The 20,812-nt window shown below is 47.9% G+C and overlaps 1 protein-coding gene across 4 annotated transcripts in view; it reads right to left on the minus strand.

Annotated features, from left to right (window-relative positions):
- Positions 1-20,812, minus strand: part of arid1ab (AT-rich interactive domain 1Ab) — a 43,096-nt gene that overhangs the window by 11,170 nt on the left and 11,114 nt on the right. For 2 of the 4 annotated variants that reach the window (XM_076171526.1, XM_076171525.1), the window contains exons 2-5: positions 13,623-13,841; positions 11,749-12,546; positions 11,002-11,118; positions 7-247 (exon numbers count right to left, since the gene is read on the minus strand). In XM_076171526.1, coding sequence (XP_076027641.1) covers positions 7-247; positions 11,002-11,118; positions 11,749-12,546; positions 13,623-13,841 — 1,375 coding nt within the window. The remainder of the gene's footprint in view (positions 1-6; positions 248-11,001; positions 11,119-11,748; positions 12,547-13,622; positions 13,842-20,812) is intronic. The other 2 variants (XM_076171528.1, XM_076171527.1) reach the window with 1 other exon arrangement.

The following is a 20,812-nucleotide window of genomic DNA, read 5'->3' on the forward strand; positions in this document are numbered from 1 at the left end:
CTTTACCTGGCACAGCAGCAGGGGACAGAGGGCCGGTGCGAGACGGCGTGACGCTGGCAGGGGAACCCACCGGCGATGGCGAGGGCCCACGTATGCCTGGTAGGTGGGGCGATGTATGGGGAGAGAAAGGCGACTGGGCGGGGTTGCTCTGCTCGCCTTGACTGCTCGACACCCCCGAGGTGCTGACGCCTGGGCTCAGTGCTCCCTCTGTGCCCGTGGGCAGGTCGTCAATGGAGCCAGACAGATCCTGAACAAGGAAGGGAGCACAGGGTTAGGGAAGGTTCCTTTAAGTGTGCTTGATTCCCTGACAGTTTAGTCAAAAAGCAACAGAAACAGTTAATTCAAACAGTTGTTAAAACTTGTGAGATGGACAAATGAGGCCAATATTGTATGTCGATAAATTGTAAAACAAACAAACAATAAAAAGCTTAATCAAGTTCAATGAAAAGCTGTTCAACAAAAGAAGTTACATTTATACTTTCATAGCCCCGGCAATAAACATAACGCATCATAAAGTCACGTCAGATCAGATGTGTGTGAACAATCTGAGCTTCCATCGGGGAGTGTGTGTGTGTCACTGTTCATAGATAAAGTGGATCACCATGGATACAAGTAGCCTTTCTCTTTACAACTCTTAAAAAAAGATCCTCCCCCTATAAAGGCGATAATCATCCAGCTCAGCCAGGAGAATGGTAGTTTGTGTTCCCTGAGATGAGAACATTTGAGAGCAAGTCATCTGGGGAGGCAGTTGGAATAATTGCTGCTGGGCACAGGCAGCAGTGCCATGTGGTGTTGTTATTGAGCCACGCTGACTGTGACACAAAGACAGCCAGGCAGGCAGGAAGGTAGGCAGGCAGGCAGGCAGGCAGACAGGCAGGCAGGCAGGCAGGCAGTGATGATTATGTTTGTGGGAAGGTGAATGTTTACACACTGGCCGCTCACGTGGAGACCATGTGCTGCTCAGAAATGCAAGCTCATCTGCCAGTCACATCGGAGGAGGAAAAAAAAATGGGAGGGAGGGAGGAAGGGAGAAAGGAAAAAAAAACACACTCATTGGACGGTGGCCAAGTATTCCCATAGAAATCTCACACTCACAGGCTGGCTGCAGCCCCAAAGCCGGCGGTTTTGCACTTGAAACGGCGCCCGTTGCTATTTTTGGGACATGACCTGATGGAGGAACCCCAGAGGGAGTGACAGGAGGAGAACGCTGATTCAGACTCCCCACCGCCCCCACCCTCTTCCCTCTGCCGCCACCCCCCCCCCCCCCCCCCCCGTGTTCTGACTGCACAAAAACCAAGCCTCTCTGACCTGCTAAGATGTGGCAGCAACATAACCATGTGCTGTGAGCGCCTGCAGAACGCAACAGGAGAGCTCCGTGTATCACACACACACACACATACACACACTGCATGGGAACAAAGTGCAAAGACAGAGCTACATTGTGTGAGCAACGCAAACAAGTAACAGACAGCAGAGATCAAACAGCAAGGCTTAAACAACCATGGGCCGGATCCTTCTCCAGCAGCCAGACCGTGTGTCAGCTGACCCCCACACCACCCCACCTCCACTCAGACATCACAAGACCGGTCTGCTGACAGACAGACGGCTCGGTCCAAAGGCCCCTGTGCCGGCCACTGAGACGACGCCGTTCCTTCAAGCTTCTGTGCTCCACCGACTACAAGCAGACTCATGTTCCAGGCTACAAACTCCCACCAGACTATAGGGCAAAAAGGTCAGGGGTCAACTCTAGGAATGACGCTCAGACTGGCTGCAGCACACACACTTCAGTCATGAGAGAAGAAGTGAAGCCAAGGAAGAAGCAACAGGGCTCAATCATCCTGACACAGAGCGGCCTCTGCTACTATTAGCTCATATAATGTAAATGTTTCCATGACATCAAAGTCGATTAGACAACCCAAACGTGCAAAGTCACAAACATTTGGTACGAATTTCCACAGCCCCCTCACACTCCTGTGTACCTGTGATGCACTGTGTGTGTGCAGCGTGCAGAGAGAGCTCTTTAACATTCTGTAAATATCTGACAACTGACAGCTCTGATCCCTCAGCATGGAGAGGCAGGGGCACTCTACATGCACACACACACACACACACACACACACACACACACACACACACACACACACACACACACACACACACACACACACACACACACACACACACACACACACACACACACACACACACACACACACACACACACACTCTCACACACACACACACACCAGTCCTACCTACTCCCACTCTGCAGTCATTGATTTTTCCCAGCTCAATACTGCACAGCACCAGCCTGTTCTGCTGACTGCACAAGCCGGACAGCGAGAGGCGAGAGGGGGGGAGGAGGAGGAGGAGGAGGAGGAGGAGAGACTGATGCTGCTGTGGCTCTGCTGCTCAACACACTAACCACTCATTACAGAAGACAAACAATAAAGAGGACATGAGCACACGTGAGCTGGAGCTGAGGGATGCTAGGGTGGCAGAGACGGAGGAGCTGTGGGGTCCGTGAGCCTGACAGGATGACAGGAAGCCTTACAGCGCTGATACACACACACACACACACACACACACACTCTATATGATCATTATAACAAGGGATCAACAACAACAAAAACACACAGGATGATCTCATCCCAAATGCAAGGGAGGCAAGAGAGCCGGTGGAGCTGTGCTGTGGAGAGAAGGAGAGCTGCAGCTCTTTCTGTAGAACTCCTAGCTTCACTCTATGGCAGCCATTTTGTGTTCACAGCCTAACATGGAACTACAGAGCTACAAACTGCAGAGGAGAGTTCAGAGTGTTTGAAGGGGAAAAGGAGCTAAACACACAAGCGTGTTTATAATCCAGAACTATCACAGAGGATATCATCAGTCAAGTATTAATTATATGTAATTATTAATTAAACGAAGTACTTTGTGTTAATTAACAGGGACATTTCTGTACAGTCTTAAACGTTCCCACCGTTCCTGAATCCTCCACGGCTCTTCTGAGTGTGGCTCTGCTGTCTGAGTCATCTGCTCTCCTCTCTCCGCCATCCTAATGTATTCCATTTGCAGATTACTTCACTGAATCAATCAAGCCCGACCAGAGCCATTAGCCTGCCAAGCCAGCCAAGGCTTTTTTTTAATTTTTTTTTAGGGGTTTGAGAAACAGAAAGTGGAAGAGAGAGACGGCGTATCAAGCCTGAGATAATGAAACGGATCTGGAATGTGTGACCCTGGCCAGTAGTGTAACTAGATCTGGTGCTGGTGGTAAGGGGAGGTACAGAGTTCATCCCTCAGTCACACACTCTCTCTGACCCACTCTCTCTCTCTCTCAGTCATTCTCAGCCTCCGGCTCTCACCCACCGCCTGGCTGGCAGGCTTCCTCATTCTCAGGCCTCCACAAAATAAACACAATAAGACTAAACTCTCTCTCTCACACACACACACACTCACTCACTCCAGACATGCACACATGCTCACACGTCCTCTGTGGAGAGTTGAAAGCTACGGTAACGATGGGGGAGCTGAGGAGATATTAGAGGAAGGGGGGAGGGCAGCATCTCCATGGCTGCCATGGTTACTGTGATCCACGTGGGTTGGCACATTAGAGCCGACACAGCCCTCTCTCTCTTTCTCCATCTCATTCCCCTCTCTCTCTCTCTCTCTCTACCCAGCGTGCCTGGTGGGGTCACGGTGCAGTCAGTTACCACAAAAGGAAGTCTGTCATTGTTACAGGAAACGCAGATGCACCAAAGCCGTGATCCTCCCCCTGCTCCGCCAACACTTTAATTACACACTCAGCCTCCAGGCCTTCATGATGAGGGGGCTTGGGACGGACACACACACACACACACACAGTGGACTACCACAGACACACACGGGAACCTTGAACTCCTCAAACCCTGAGCTGCCATGCCTGCCGTCCCTGATGTTTATGTTAGTGGCGTTGATGACCTCGTCGGTGAGAATACTTACAGTGCCGCACATTTACTTCTTGTTCAGGGTAGAGTGGCTCTCTGATATTCAAACAGGGTCATGGGAAAAGTCACATCTTTCCCTTTAACCACAAGAACAACTGACTTCTCTCCACATATTTCTGGAGGGTTCTCCCTTCTTCTCCCCGCTCAGCCTCAGACCTCAGACTCAGTCTAACTGAGCCCAGATGCAGATTTAAATCCAGGACAAATTAAAGCCCCGTCTCTCTGTCAGACAGATGAACTGCAGCATCTCACACTAAATAATATTAAGGCTGTTTAGCCTCAGGTGAGCGCATGATGACTCCCTCAGCAGCAGAGCTCTCCTCCTGCCCAGGTGGCTCCTGTTTGACAGGATGATGAGATGAGGGGGACGTTACTCCTGTCTAGGCCACGTGAAGGGACCAGCCTTCATCTACAGCTGGGGCCGGGCCAGAGGGGGGTTCTGGAGAGTCCACTTCAGGTCTGGATGGAGGTATCTCCAGCCCCAGCTCAAGGTTTGCAGGGCTGAGCTCAACCATAAGGGGGCACTCCCATCACACTATGAGGGAAGAAATGGTGAAAGGAGGAGAAGCAAGCAAGGCAGGCCCCTGCCTCATACAGCAGCAGCAGCAGCAGCAGCAGCAGCCATTACAGGGCTTCACACATGGCACAGGCAGAGGAGAAACTCTTTCTACATGGCTATAACACACCATAAGCTCACCATGCAGCCCTTACACAAGCCACATTTGGGAGCCAGTGATGCCAGATGGCTCAGACACTACTCAGCAGCTGAGAGGAGCACATGGGAATGCTGTTGTTTCATCTGACAAAGTCCTGGGCAAATTCACAAAGTTGGATACTGACAAAATTCACAAAGTGTGTAAGCACCCTGCTGCAGTCACAAGTCCTACACAAACATCTACAACCTCTACAGGCAGGCCCCCCCTCCCTCCCTGCCGGCCCCCTGAGATCCTCACCACGCCGTTACTTTATCTCCACCGCCCACATGGGAGGAATAATAACATGGACAGATGCAAAATCTCAAATTCAAGTGTTGTTATGGGGGGAAATTTGTTAATAACAAAGATACACAGCGGTTAGTCAAAGCATGGAGGGAATCAGAGAGAGAAGACACATTTGAAAAAGTAGGGATTGCTTTTCTAAAAACAGATTTGGCCTAATTGGGCTTTTTGTGGGGGCATGAACACACACACACACACACTGCAGCAGTCTGAGTGAGGCTAATATAGAGTAGATGGAGGGAAGCTGGTGAAGGGGAGGGAGGGGTCTGATTGCTGGGAATAAACGGGAGATGGTGTGTGTGTGTGTATGTGTGTGTGTGTGTGTGTGTGAGAGTGTGTGTGTGTGGTGGGGGTGCTTTTGTGACCATCACAATAGTAGCAGGGAGTCCCAGAGCAGCATACAGATCTGCCCAAGTGAGCCAGGCAGCTGCCCAGCCTGAGGTGAGGGGTGCTGGGATACAAAGGGTGGGGTGGCTTCAGACCCCTACAGCCACTTTGCCTGCCTGCCTCCAGAGCAGCAACGCCCCTCCCCGCTCACCCCCACCGCTTCCCTCTCTCTCTCTCTCTCATACACACACACACACACACACACACACCCTGTCTAGAGGGCGCTACCAAAAGCAACCGACACCACCGCTGATTTAACTAGGGAGAGGAAAATAATATAGAAGTTATTTCATAGAGTTGAGAGTTAATGTTATTGTGATCCTGGCTTCATCCATCCAGGCTCAGCGGCTCGTTCCAGCGAGAGCAGGAGAGAGCAGAGGACAGACAGTGCTGCAGTCAGCCTCAGTCTTTGTGCTGCAAAACTAGCTCAGCCCAGCAGAAATAGAGGCAGAGGGGAGGGGTACGGGAGTGAGTGAGTGTGAAAGAGTGTGAGTGAGCCGAGAGAGCGAGAGGGAGAGGGAGAGTGTGTGTGCGCGCGTGTGTGTGCTCACAAGAGCAAAACAGGGCTCGGGTTTTTGCAGGCTGAAAAACAATTCACTGAAGCAAATGCAAAGCAACACACTTTGTCAGCAGATTGAATTTTTTTTCATGTGCATTAATTAAAAATCACAGAGAAAAGGGGTGAGATATAGAAGGAGAGAGGGAGAGAGAGAAGCAGATGAGAGAGAAGGAGAGAGCGAGGGAGGGAGGAGGAGGGGGTGAGAGCAGAGAGAGGCACCCTGGAATATGAATAAGACATGTCCACACAGGAAGCAAGGGCCCCAGAATAGCAACAGGAAACTGGCCCCGGACTCTGAATGCTGCAGCTTCAGAGCCTCGCAAAACAAGGCTGCGCTGCACAGCGTTATGAAAGCTGATTTACTGAGGGAAGAGGGAGAACGAGGAAGGGAAGAGGAGGAGGAGGGAGGGAGGGAGGGCGCAGGCAAGGCAAAGAGAAAACGAGTCTTTAGATAGAAAGAGGAACGATAGAGAAGCAGAGAGGCGCGAACAGAGAAGAGGAAAAAAAATCAAGACCGAAAGGAAGAAACAGCAAAAACACTATGAAATTTAAAAAGGCACAGGGGGTTGGGCTGGGTAGGAGAGAAAAAGTGGGCCGGCCTTGTCAGGCTGATTGCTCCAGAGCTATGTCGCAAAAACAAGCTTGGCTGCCGCAGGAGAACGGAGCTGGGCTGGGCTCAGCAACAAATGGGGATTGCAGGCGGTTACTTAGAGTTGATCGGCACCGAGACGGGTCCCAGATTAGGGGGGGTGGGGGTGGGGGGAGGGGGGTCCAGTTGTGATGTGGGCCATTTTTGAAAATACAGTGGATAAGAGGATCCATGTGGGGGAAACAGGGTGGGGCCCTGATAAGAAGGGGTTTAGCAATCTGATGAGAAGTATGATTCTGATGGTCACCAACCAAAGCTCAATCAATCAATCATAGAAGCAAAATAATAAAATAAACGAGCACATGTCATTGCTTCATTTGATCCGTCTGACACAGATCCATGCATGCATTCGTGTCATTTATTCTATAGTCCACCATTTTGCTGTTAATAGGCAAAGACCCAATCCTAATCAAAGACCCCAGCCATGGAATGAAACCACTCCACATGAAAGCATTCTGTGTGGAAAGGGAAACAAGAGGGAAAGCAGGATGGCGGACAGAGCAACGCGTGTGTGTGTGTGTGTGTGTGTGTGTGTGTGTGTGTGTGTGACCAACATGTGACCTTCCTCTGCAGTCTACAACAAATTCACACACATCAGAAAGAGGAGTGCCACAACCAGAGGGGGGGCGGTCCAGAGTGGGATTAGCCCCACATCGGAGAAAGGGGGTACAAAAGACCTGGGAGAGGGCGAGGAGATTAAAGGAGAGGGGGAGTGTGGGGGGTGGGGGTGTTCCTGGTGGTCCGGTTATTCCCACAGACTGACACGGAGAGGAAGTGTCACTTCCAGGGGAGCAGTAACGGCTGACGGTGACATCACAGGCCTCTGGTTACAGACCGCTCCCCCAAACAAGAACTCCTAGGACTTCAACGATGGCTCCCTTTTGAATTAGCATCTTGAGCAGGACTACAGACCAATAGGAGTTTACTAAATGAATATTAGACCATTCAAAGTATAAAATTAAACCACAAATATAAGAAAAACTACACCAGGAATGAACAAACCAATGCAACCAAAACCCTTGCTCCTGACGAGTGCGTGTGTGTTTCCGTAACCTGGGACGAGTGGTGAAATGAGGAAATGTCCTTCCGAAGCCCTACAAGTTGTTGCAGTGTATGTTGTGGCCTCCAGCTGTCTGCGCTCTGCTCTTGTTCTCCATCAATACATGAGGAAAGACGGATTGATGAAAACAAGTCGATTCTCAATCCGGGTCGGGCGTATCGCTCCAGCCATCAGCACAGCCTGGAGTTTGAACAGTAGCAGTGATATTAAGCCTGCTACAGATTGTGAGATTAATTTAGCCCCGGGGATAACAGGACCTTGTTGATATCACGCTAAAGTTCATGTTTATTTGCCTTTGTCTGCTCTGCTGGCCGGTTACCATGAGTTACTGTGTCATAAAGGAATTTGCATGTGGACTAAAAAAGGGACTACAAACACAACAGGTCACATTTAAATACATTTTTACATCTATATCTCTGTACAAACAAGTATAAATGTTTAGCTAGACCTCTACTTTGGGCTTTAAGGCAAAATAAAGCCAAATTTTCCACTCGGCTGGTTGAAGTTGAGGGCAGCAGACAGCATCTCTGCCTCACCAGCAGCTTCGAACCTCTCTGTCACCATGGAAGTATGAAGCTAATGTGGCATCTCGTCTGTTTAAACTTGATGTTTCTCTAAGATGGAAGCTGGAGCAGAGACGTACAACACAATCTCATCAAGGGAGTATTTGTGTATAATAGTTTTCTCTACTATATTGCTCAATGGAATCTTACCAGAGCAGATTTGACTGGAGCCCGGTTGGAGGAAACACAGCGTTTCTAAATGCCTGCGTTTCCTGGAGCTGGGGTGAAAACAAACCAGGAACCGGCACAACCTGCTCGGCTCGTTCCACCGCCTCTTGCTGCGTTCCCACCCCCTTTTGCTCTATCCAAAGCCGCTCTGTTGAGCCGAGTGTAGCTCTCCTATCTCCTCCTTTCAGCAGGTTCCCGGGCCCTCCTGTATTCCCATGTCAACGGCTGAATAACAGACGCTGGGTTTTTAGCACCTGGCGCTAACAGACCCATCTGTGCTCTGGATGAGGTGATGTCTGCTTGGCTCGCAGTGAATGCAACTGAAGTAGCTAAATGGCACTTAGACTCAGCAGCTATTAGGTCAAGACTCAAGTTCTGAGGCAGATTCAAATGAACGCATCTGTACAAAGCAATTCAGGTGCTTAGGAAATTAGCATTTACCGTCCAAACGACTCCAATCTGACTGTAACACTTAACATTTCTCACCCAAAGTCATTCAGGTGAGTTGTAATAAGAAGAAAGACACTTCACCGGAACCCAACTTATACACTATGACTAGGAAATAAATACATTTCTTTTCAGACATCATGTTGTCACCATTCTTAGTTTGAAACGAGCATAAATCAATGTTGGCTCACTGGATTCAATAGACAGACTGTGTTTGTAAATCTGTATACTCACTTACAAATGCATTAAAGAAGCTACACACACACACACACACTTCATCACCTGGACCGTTTCCTCTTACATGCCAACAAAACTGTAAAGATGAATTTACAGCCAATGACAGAATCCTGTTTTTTCTATCCATGCATATAGAGATACTGTACACACACACACACACACACACACACACACACACACACACACACACACACACACACACACACACACACACACACACACACACACACACACACACACACACACACACACACACACACACACACACACACACACACACACACACACACACACACGCACGCGCTGGCACACTGGCCTTCATCACAGAGCAGACAGAGGACGGTGTGTATGTGCTGTCCTGAATAGCAGAAGTAAGTATGACAGAGGATGTCCTTTTATTTCCTTTTACTGTTCACACTGTCAGGCTGATGGACTCATTAGATGCTTGCTGAGAATACAACACTACATAAACATGGTTAGGCTTCATTAAGAAAGCAGAGCTCATTATAACCACGGCTCCTCTTATGAACAGAAGATAAGTCTTTAAATAGATTCAGACTTATAGTAGCTTTTCAGAATCTTCCCTTATCAGACATGTTTCTCCGTCTGGAACATGTGATCTGCTGTTTGTATGTTCAGATATCTTCCCGTCTGCTTCTACATGACATCACTCCTTCGGCTCCGCTCCTCACACCTGTAGGAGTCGAGCCTTTTGACTGTCAACTCACATTTGACTGTGTGTGAAGCCAGAGAGACACAGCTGGCATGGCCTAATGTGCACATGTGTTCTCTGCAGGGGAGCGGAGGAGGAAGAGGAGGGGGAGGAGGAGGAGCAGCTCATTCAGACCTTAGTCAGATTAATGTTTCTCACAGTGCCGACAGGGAATCCCAGAGAAGTCAGGGGAGGGAAGGAAAAAAAAACAACAACAAATAAATAAAAATAGCCTTGGCCTGGCCTCCTCGGCCAATGGCTGAGCCCACGGAGAGATGTATAAATAAATAAGAGAAATAAATAAAAGAGGAGGGAAACACATCCTGGAGGCATTCCCCACTGGCACAGACAGAGACGTCTCTCATCCCCGCCTCACTCTAAGCATCTTGCACTTCAACAAATCACTCACACTATTTTAAGTCATTTGCTTGCCCCCCCTAACCCACACACACACACACACACACACACACACTGCTCTCCTCTGTCTCACTTTCATTCTCTCTCATTAATGATCTCATTTCTCACTCTCCTTCCCTGAGGCCCAGAATGAGGTTAGCTGCGCAGTCTGACCTATAAACACTGCCATGGAAACTGTGATGTGTTACAGAGAGGCACCTTTTTAATAGGGAGGTAAGGGGGGGAGGGGGGAGGGGGGGGTAAGGGGTTCTCTCACCTTTATCTTAGCCAGAGGGCGATCACAGAGCAGATTTGATTCACACTCAATACTCCAAATAAATTCAAATACAAACACAAACGGCTTGAACTCACCAAACTTACTGATTACATAAGTTTGTTGTTTGTGTGGACGTGGACGGGGGAGAGAGGAAGGGAAGGCCTCCAACATTACCGGTGTTTAAAGACACACACCAGTATGAAATGAAACTTCAGTTGGTGTTCTACATTCATCCATCTAATAATCATAACACCACTGAAGTTCAAGCACACAGGGCGTTTCTGTGTGGAATATAAATCTATTTGTGTGTGTGCACGTTGTGGTGCTGTGGATGTGTTTGGAGAACTGAGCTCTGGCAAAGGAAGTAGCAGCTTTAAGAAGAAATGATAAGGAAGTACATATAGATACAACCACATACAGTGCATAGACAGACTGTATATGGGGGTTGTACCTAAAAAGAGTTTTAATGATGGAAGAAAAGAGATAATGCTGCCCAAACTGGACCCTAGTAAGAGGGGGGGTCCTAGGGGGGGTGTAGACCCCGGTGAGGTAAAGAGAGTGTGCTTACCGGCAGACTGGATGGACGGGCCTGCATGCTGTCATCCTGGCTGTTCTTGTTGGAAGATATGGGTTGGTTAGAAGAGGGAGCACTGGACTGGGAGCTAAAGGAATCCTGGGAGAGTTCCTGATCACCGGGAGAAAAACAAGATGGCAACAGGTGACGACATTATTCCATGCCTCTAGATGTTTTCTGTTGTATAAAATAGTCTGTGATCTGGATCTCTTTAAAGAAATTAAGCAAAGAGAAGCTGCACTTAGCCTGCGAGTCTCCAGAGAGTTATAGTATTTGATCTCCTCAGCACTGAATGCACTTACACACTGAACACAAGGTCATTATTACGTCCATACAGGTGATTCCTGGCAGCAAACCTGGATCTGCACTTTTACCTTTTGGCCAGTAGCTACTCTGGCTTAGCCGGAAGCTGAAGGCTACGGTGGCTGCCATGATGAACACACTCCTCTGCTCGTCAGCTCTGTACGCCCCATCTACATTATTTTGGTTGCTACTTTGTATTTGTTGATGTGTGATTGACTGTTCTGTGCCAAACCAGCAGCTTCTCTCACGTGTCAGCCTCTACATTCAGAGTCTATCGTGGATCTTTGTGAAAACTGCATGTTCAAAGAATGTGCCCTTGATGCAGACATGTCACATCTTACAGGCCTGATTGTGAGTTATTCTATGTAGCACTTTCTTGCACTATAGCCTGTAGCTGATCAGATGAGTGTGAATGCATCATAACAGTAATGTCATTACCTGTTGAGGTGGAGGGAACCGCTGATATGGTGACGGTTGCTGTTGCTGCTGCTGCTGTTGTTGTTGTTGCTGCTGCTGCTGCTGCTGCTGCTGCTGTTGTTGTTGTTGCTGCTGCTGCTGCTGTTGTTGTTGTTGTTGTTGTTGTTGCTGTTGCTGTTGTTGTTGCTGTTGTTGCTGCTGTTGTTGTAGTGGGGGTGTCTGAGAGTAGGGCGATGGTTGCCCTTGCTGACCATGACCTGGAGGTTGCTGGGATTGAGGAGAGGGACCCCCTGGTTGTGGCTGTTGTTGCTGCTGTTGCAGTGGACCTTGCTGCTGCTGTGGCTGCGGCTGCTGCTGCTGCTGCTGTGGGGGTTGTTGCGGTGGTGGCTGCCCTTGCCCTGGTGCAGGGTGTTGTGGGTAGCTGGGCTGACCCAGAGGGCCCTGTTGGCTCTGAGATCCTGGGCCCTGTTGTTGCGGTGGCGGCTGCTGCTGCTGCGGCGGCTGCTGCTGCTGCTGAGGAGGGGCGTAGGCGGGCTGTCCTGGCTGAGACTGAGGGGGCTGGCTATAGGGAGGCTGACCCTGAGGAGGGCCGTGGGAACCTTGTGACTGTGGGTATGGAGTGCCTGGCTGACCATGTTGGCCAGGAGGCTGTGAAGGGTGGCCCTGCTGCTGAGGGTAGGGGGCTCCAGAGCTGCCCTGGGCCTGTCCTGCATATGGGGGCTGTTGCTGGCCAGGGTGAGGCGGAGGGCCATGCTGACCGTAGTAGCCCTGCGTCTGCTGGCTGTAGCCACCTGCTCCCTGTTGTCCATAGGCAGACATCTAGAAATGAGGAGCAGTAAGGGTCAACTCGTGCATGAGGCGTGATGAAACCTTGGGTGAATGTGTTAGAACAGAGCACTGCAGATTAACTCATCCTCTTTCTATATTTAAGAAATAACAACATTGAGATTAGACTACAGTACTCTCTCTGGGATCTCACTCTCTATCAGTCCATGTGCTTAAAACATCTAAGCCTTTCAATTCAGCTGTGCAGTCCTTTAAAGTACAGTCATGAAAATAAAAATGGAGGTCTGAATTCATCCCCTTGAACTCCAATTGTGAGGCTTTTCATATTCCACCCAATCCTGCACACCAAAGCCTTTCAATACAGGGTTTTCATTTCATTACCCTCAAGGGGCATGCAAGGAGAGGGAGCTGACCTTGTGAGAAAGCAGAGGAATAAGAATAAGAAAAAAAACTGTTGTTTTGGGAGGGCACTCAGCTACTCAAGGATTCAAAGAAAATAAGAGATAGTAAAGAAGTGCCACACATTAAAACAACATGAAGTGGCTGTATTGTATCTATCCGACAAAGCGAGGAAAGCCGTTTTCTTCTCTGCAGGGCACTTATGGAGTCCACAGTCAGATACCAGGCAGGCCACTATGAGATAATCACACCACACAATGGGCACAAGACCACAGACAGCAGACCTTGAAGAAAAGGCTTCGCTCTACAGGATTCCCCGCATGCACTTCTCTGTCAAGACCCACTGCTGGCTAAGAGAGTTCAACAATGGTCTTATTCCGTGTTTGGGCTTAGTAATAAACTGGCGGCAAGCTGGATGTTTTCCTTTCAGAAGGTGCTTGCGCGATGTGTGCTCGATGACGCAACCTAGGTTTTCCTTTGATGTGAAGCACATGGAGTCTAACCTCCTGTGTGAGATGTGCTCCATAAATAAAGCTGCCTTGCCTTCTCCTAATATTTGACTTACAGCATGGCAGCAGAGTTAAAAAGCAAGTAGAAAACACATCTATGCATGTTTGTCCATAAGTGTTTTTTCTCTTCTTATTCGTTTTTTAAAAAACAAAATATCGAAGATGGCAGAGAAACCCACTGAAGTCACAGTGATTACACACCTGTCCATATTGCATGCCACCGATACCACCGGGTGTTCGGCTCTGCATTCCCATAGGATACCTCTGGGGGCCCTGAGGTCCGTAGCCCTGCCCTGGGTACGAGCCTCCCTGCTGGGGCCCAGGACCTTGGGGTGGCCCTGGTTGCTGCTGTGAGTAGGGACTGGGGCCTCCATATGGCTGGCCGCGCATCTTCCCTACCTGGTCCACGGGGACGGGAGGCTGGAGGACATACAGAATAAGCGAGAGAGTGAGTTTGGAGTGTAGGGACGGGATGATATGGACATACCGGGGCTTTCTTTATAATTTGTTTTTTTTTGTTGTTTATTTATTTGAGCAGATCAACGACTGGGTTTTTATTCTTCAACATTCTTCTCCAAATTTCTTGCATAACTGAAGAGGCCTTGGCAGAAGCTCCCACTGTGAAGTTGGAATCACAACTATTAGAAAATATATAAAGCATTATTTGAAAGAGATTTCATGATTACATCACCTTAAACTCAGTACAGTCTCTTCCCTACAAGCCTCTTTGCATTTTTCTTTCTTCCACACCTGGTAAACATGCCAGATCCCAGATGCCACTGTCATTACTCCATCTGGCCATACTACAGTCATCCAGGCTGCACGTGTTGCTTCTCTCCCTCTCCCATTAAAATGAATGAGCAGCAGCAGCAACATAAAAGGCTGAGGTTTCAAACTCTGATTGAGACTTGACCCAGGATTGCAGTTTGGACATAGGAAAGTCACATTTACACACACCTGCAGACCATTTACATGTTGGATTAAGAACTCAACGCTCTCTGCTAGCTCCCAACCCAATGCCAGCCTGCATGTGGAGTCAAAAGCATCCTCGAGTATCACTTAGATTTAAGGCAAAAATACAATTATGCCGTATATAAGCATAGAAACGATACGATCCCACAAGCGCACATGACGCATGATGTCATCACTGAGCGGGCGGCATACTCAGATTAGGAAGTTTACGTGCCTCAATCAATCCATTTACAATCCCCATATATAATCTAAGTAACCACACGCTTTATGCTCCTTTAAGTTGCATTAAGGTGTGTGTGTGTGTGCGCATGGTGTTGGACAATAAATTAGTTGCTGCCTCAAGACAATATAGCTGACGTTTGCGATGTCACACCACCCAACACTGATTCAGTGACTGCCTGATCTACTGACACTTACTCTGTAGTCTGCACTTCTTTAAACAACTGAAGATTTAGTCTGGAGATACAATAATAGCTGAACTGGTGTGCAACTTGCGAATAAATTGACAGGAGAGAGAGAGAGAGAGAGAGAGAGAGAGAGAGAGAGAGAAACTATAATCCAATAATAACGGGAGTCCTTGTTGTAGTAAACATCCTATCCAGTGAGAAAATCAAAGTGTCATTCAGGGGCGATCACAAACTGTTGTGCTCACAGCAACTTATAAAACAAAATGGGGAGAAGAAAAGGAAAACAGTTGTGGATTTACTTTCCCACTAGAGGGAAGAAATTGGCCATGAATGAATGAATGAATGAATGAATGAATGAGACCACGCCAGCCGCCAGGAGCTTTTTCCTGCCCTGAGATCATTGTGCCAGTGGGTGGATACTGTTACGGTGGACATGTCGGGGATGGTTTCTATGAAAATAAGCTTAAGGAAGTGGAAGTGTCTGCCGTGGCTGGAGCCGAGCCCACCCCTCAGCTGGAGCATGTCACCATGGGGGCCGGGGAGAGGGGGGGCTGACCTTGGCCAGCTTGGACTCAGGGAGATCCACATGGCCCGGGCAGCGTCACTCAGCCAGACAGACTCTTTGGCTGGAGACCCGGGGAGGAAGAAGGAGCGCACAGGAAGAAGAAGGAGGGGCACGCTCGTAATGAGGCAGCCTCGCCTGTCAACAGCTGGAGCCAAGGTCATAAAGTGGCTGATGCCGCGTGTGTGTACACAAGAAGTGAGCATGGTGGAACCCCCCCCCCCCCTTCAAACAAGATACTCCTCTGAGGCTCAGATACTACAGAAAAAAAGAAAAAGGATTCCATCTGAACCTTGACTAGGTGGCACGCTCCAGTGCCATCAACTCATCATGCCGGTGACAGACCCTCCATCAAGCCAATCACAGCAGCATCTCAGAGTGCCCGCCACAAAAGGAGCTTTGAAGTAGAAACACCTCCTGGCCTGCTGACCTCAGGCATCAGACACAAAGCTTTCATTGCTTCCCACGGTTATTAATCTGTGTGTGTGTGTGTGTGTGTGTGCGCGCGCGCGCGCGTGTGTGTATGTGTGTTTTTCCTCCCCCAAAACCTCTCTTCCTTGGTTAAGGGAGACAACCGCTGAGGCTATTTATAGCCAGTGAGACAGAGAGGGCAGTCTGCCGAAAATGTAACAGGTCCCAGCTGCACTGCTGTTTGAACCTGGGCCAGGCCGTGCTCTTCCTGGGCTTTAATAAAGCAGCAGGCTTTGGCACTGAATGAATGACGGTGCTGTAGTGAGAGAGAGAGAAAGCTGTGTGGGGGGTGAGGGGGCGGGGTCTCAGCAGGAGGGTGGTGTGTGTCTACATGTTGGGTAAGAATATAGGTGATGAGGGCGGATCAACAGGCTGTCAGTGGCGGTCAACAAACCTTATCCAAGAAAACGCATTCCACTCCAGGTTTTCCGTATATCTTCCCCCAGGCCACGCTCTCCTGAGCTCCTCCAGGTTGAGGACAGTATGAGTGTGTGTGTGTATGTGTGTGTGTGCATTACTATACTCCCCTGGGTCATTACCGACCGCACCGCAGGGGGGAGAGGTAACTGGCCTTGGTCTCCTGTGACCTCTAATGCACTTTTAAACTCAGTCTGTGAGAGAGGAGTCAAGACAAAACCATTCAATACACCCCCCCACCCCTCACCCCCAACACACACACACACACACACACACACCTGACACCCCATGATGGGTTTCCCCCAAACACATCCTCAGACAGGAGAAGTATCTCTGGATAACGATGACATTCTGCTGGCTTTTATTACATTTTCAGGGTTTTTTCCCCAAACAACATCTTTATATTTCCACAAACAAAGCTGGAGCGCTGTACCTCATTGGAGCTAAACTGGTGTAGAAATACATTACAATTCCTTCCTAATGAGCTGCTTAGGCAGTTTGACAGACCCTCTTGTGTTGTCCATAAAATACTGAATCGTCCACCCCACCCAAACATCATCCTCCTTACAAACAACAGCCAAACTAAAGCTTCAGTATATTTATAAGTCAGACTAAATCTCTACGCAACGACCAGCCAGGGATCAGATCTATGTTTACAGATGGACCCTGCCCCATCTAATGGCCCATGTTGAACCTGCTCACTGTCTCACCCACATCCAATCACGTTAACAAGTGTGTGTGCTGAAGACTGAAGCCCACTGCTCAGGACTTCATTGATCCGTTTGTTTATTTACATTTTCCCTCACATAGCTCATGTTGTTCACATCTGACACACAATCACACAGCATCCAAGACCCTAGAAAGCTTTGGCTGAGTGTCTGTGTGCTTTACCACAAAAGTCAACCTCTACTGTATCTTGTGTACATTGCTATGGGGGAAGCCGTCTCTCTCTCTCTCTCTTCTCTCTCCCCTCCTCCCCCCCGTACCACGACGCCAAGGCCAGAGTACTTCTGCTGAGTAAAGACCTCGGCTGTCTGAATTTATTTTCCCGCCATGTTTAACAGTCTCAGATTCGCAGCTGAATGTTCAATCATAACTAATAAAACTGCTATCAAATGGAATAATCAATTAACTCGTACAGATACGAGCCTTGAATTAAAGTGCAGAGGGGATGTGATGATAAAAATCCACTTGGTAGTTGTTGCTCCATTTAGAGGGAAAATGTATTTCGGGGGGGGGGGGTGTTACTAAATGGTAAACAGTAAATGCAATGATTCATTAATTTCTATCCTATTGGGAAATATATTTAATGAAATGACAAAACCTCTGCTATTTATCTGCTGAACTAAATATGGGGCTAAGATTGAGACACACAACTCTGCTGAGTGTGTCCCCTCGTCTGCATGGGGAGGGAGACCAAGCACAAATACCTACAACCATGGTTGGACACTATTACCTACCAACTCTAGCCAGCTCCATTTAAGAAACACAAACCACACACACACACAGCACATGTGATACACTGCAGTCTGAGATTCCTTTACACACAAAAACCAACATGCAGTAAAGTAAAAGCTGTAAGATGTAGTAATCTCTTTAAATACGTTCATCCTTCTAGCAAAACACACAATGACCATTGCACAGGATCCCTCATTGGAAATAAAGGAATCCCTAAGCAAAGATGAGTATTTAGCTTTCTGCTTAATCACCCAAACATCTGTTTTCTTTAAATTCATGCTTGGTTTTTAAAAAGCCTCACATCTTCCCACTCAAGCTGAAGCTGAGGAATAATAAACATACTCAAATTAAGGGCCAAATCCTCATTTGTTCTGCAATATGTTCATGTATATATATATATATATATGTATATGTTTACGTTAACTGTACCAAATGTATCTTGGCTGAAGGAGACTCCAGATGTAAACGCTGACATCAAAGTAAAGGCAGGAGGCTTACAGTCCCACATACTCAGATAGAGACCAGGACGATGACTCAAACACAATGCTCTCTCTCTCTCTCTCTCTCTCTCTGCCCAGTCATCTGATCGATTCCTGAGAGAAGCTCCTCCCCCTGCCTCTTTTCCTCTTCCACCAAAATAAATAACAGCAATTAGCACATGGCTAATCTGCATAGCGGAAAGCCAGAGCACTCTTGGCAGGAGAGGCTCTACTGAGTAGATTCTGTCATGACTGGGTTAGTGGTGGATCATCAAAAATGGTATTCAAAACTGTGTGTGTGTGTGCGAGAGAGAGACATGGGGATGGGGCTTTGTGTGGTGGGGTGGGGGTCTGGAGCTGTGCCTGAGAGCAGAGATGTCTATGGGGGCTGAGCAGAGCAGATGGACAGAGGGGACAGACGATAAACAACTGCTGCTAATTTAATCCGCAACCCGGCCACATGGCCTCAGCCCGGCACACACACCATTGTTCAGCAGTAAAGCCCTTCAACACGCAACACACCACCACTAATACACGCCAGCTCAGGCCATCCTCATAGAGTGCACTGTCAAATCACACATCACATGCCAAAGAACAAGAGGGACGGATCTATGATGTGGAAATCAAGCAAACCTGTGCAGCGACTTTCCTTTCACTCTGCACAGGAACATGGAGACAAACTTTGCCAACAGTGATTTTATGAGCAACAGCAGAAAAACTCAAACCTCCAAAAATCTCTGCTCACCTGCGGTCGATAGACGAGGAACTCTCACAGCCTTCATGTCTTTGCATTTTTTATTTCCTGCTGCCTGCACATTTTTAAATACAACACAGGTTTCTGTTGTTCTGACGTTTGAAACAGCAGCTACTTAGAAAAATGTTGGAAAAGCTTTTTTGGCCAATGTTAGAACTTGAGAGTAGAGTGACTGTCAGCAGAGATGAACACACACACACACACACACACACACACACACACACACACACACACACACACACACACACACACACACACACACACACACACACACACACACACACACACACACACACACACATTCTGAGGTTGTGTTTCAACACACACACCTCCTTGTCACACAGCGATAGATGTTCAATACACAAAAAAACACACACAACGATAATCAACAACCTGGCTGGAAAAAGACATTACAGCAGGAAAGTTCTGGCCTCAGTGACACACACATCATAGACACTAATGCAGAGATAAATTAAACAAATGATCTAACATTTGAATCAAGCACCGGTATCATAGTTGGTGTGAAAAGGTTTTTCCTTTTTGAGCCTTGAGCAACGCCACTGCACTGCAATTAACGCTTAAGTGCTTTGCTCAAGGACAAGGCTCCATATTAAAAGAGGAAACACTGAGCAGAAGGATTTGTGTGGTACAAATATTAACACACACCTATAAAAGCCTATCAGCGTCGGCCACATTAACCAGCTCCTCTGTAACGGCCGGGACCACAGACGCATCAGACTGATCACACAGGCCGCTCAGACCTGTGACAACATCTATACACCTTCATACACAGCGTATATATTTATCTCATTAGTGAAGACCTGGACACACACATAGTACTGCACCTAAAGCAGTACAGAATGCTGTTACTGCAGCCACATGGCATTCAAACAATGCTGATCACCTCAAACTCAGCATTCTGGGTAAATATTTAGCTAATGCATGGCTATCTGGTGTGAGACAGTAGCTGGTGCCAGATTCATCCCTGACTCAGTGTTTAAGCAAGCTGGCAGATGGGGGGGGTGGGGTTAGGTTCTCAATTAGGCAATTAGTCTGCCCTCTCAGTGTATCAGCCTTCAGAGTTTCACACTGACCGCATGTGGAGGAAAGCGAAAGGGAACGGCGTAAGCGGTTAGGGAACGTTGGGGCACTTGCTGGTTTCACTCTCTTTCATCCACAGAGGCACAGCACCCTACTCACCCAGATGTTCACCCAGCTGTTACAAAGAATTCTAAAGATGTACAGGGAGCAGAAAAAGAGCTCGCGTGCAAGATGACAAACAGAGACTCCACATCTGAGAGCAGAGAGATATAAAGATATAAACCTGATATAAAGCTTTCCAGGGCGATTGGAGGGTAGCAATGACAAAATGGATTGGAACTAAATAACACAGCACTCTGCACTCTGAGTGTGACAAAAGGTTTATCTAAGAGAAGCAAAGATACTTAAAGGGAAATCCCACAATGGCACTCATTTAAAATGTTTCTTTAAAAAGCTATTGGATAGATTCCTTAGATTTGTTTTCTATTTGTCGTTTGTCCGCTGGCAGCTGCTTCACAGCCACACTGGGGTTTAAGTACGGGGCACATGTTACTCTGAGCAACTCACGCATAAGACGAAGGGAGATGGAAATATTAAAAGCAACTCCTGAAAAATCACCACAAACTAAAGATAGAAGCTTTGACATGAGCGACTGTTTAACTTGAGGAAAAACTCCAAATACAAACAGGACGATTAAATAGAGAGACAGAAGAGCGTCTTCATATCTCATAAAGCAGAGATTACACCAACCAGGATCTGACTTAATGACCTGGCAAAGTGGCTTAGTCTCTACTGAATGCAAGTGATGTATTAATTTATGAATGGACATG

Source organism: Genypterus blacodes, unplaced genomic scaffold (genome assembly GCF_046128005.1).
Source record: "Genypterus blacodes isolate CSIRO-AG114 ecotype Tasmania unplaced genomic scaffold, CSIRO-AGI_Gbla_v1 ptg000258l_1, whole genome shotgun sequence".
NCBI lineage: Eukaryota > Metazoa > Chordata > Actinopteri > Ophidiiformes > Ophidiidae > Genypterus > Genypterus blacodes.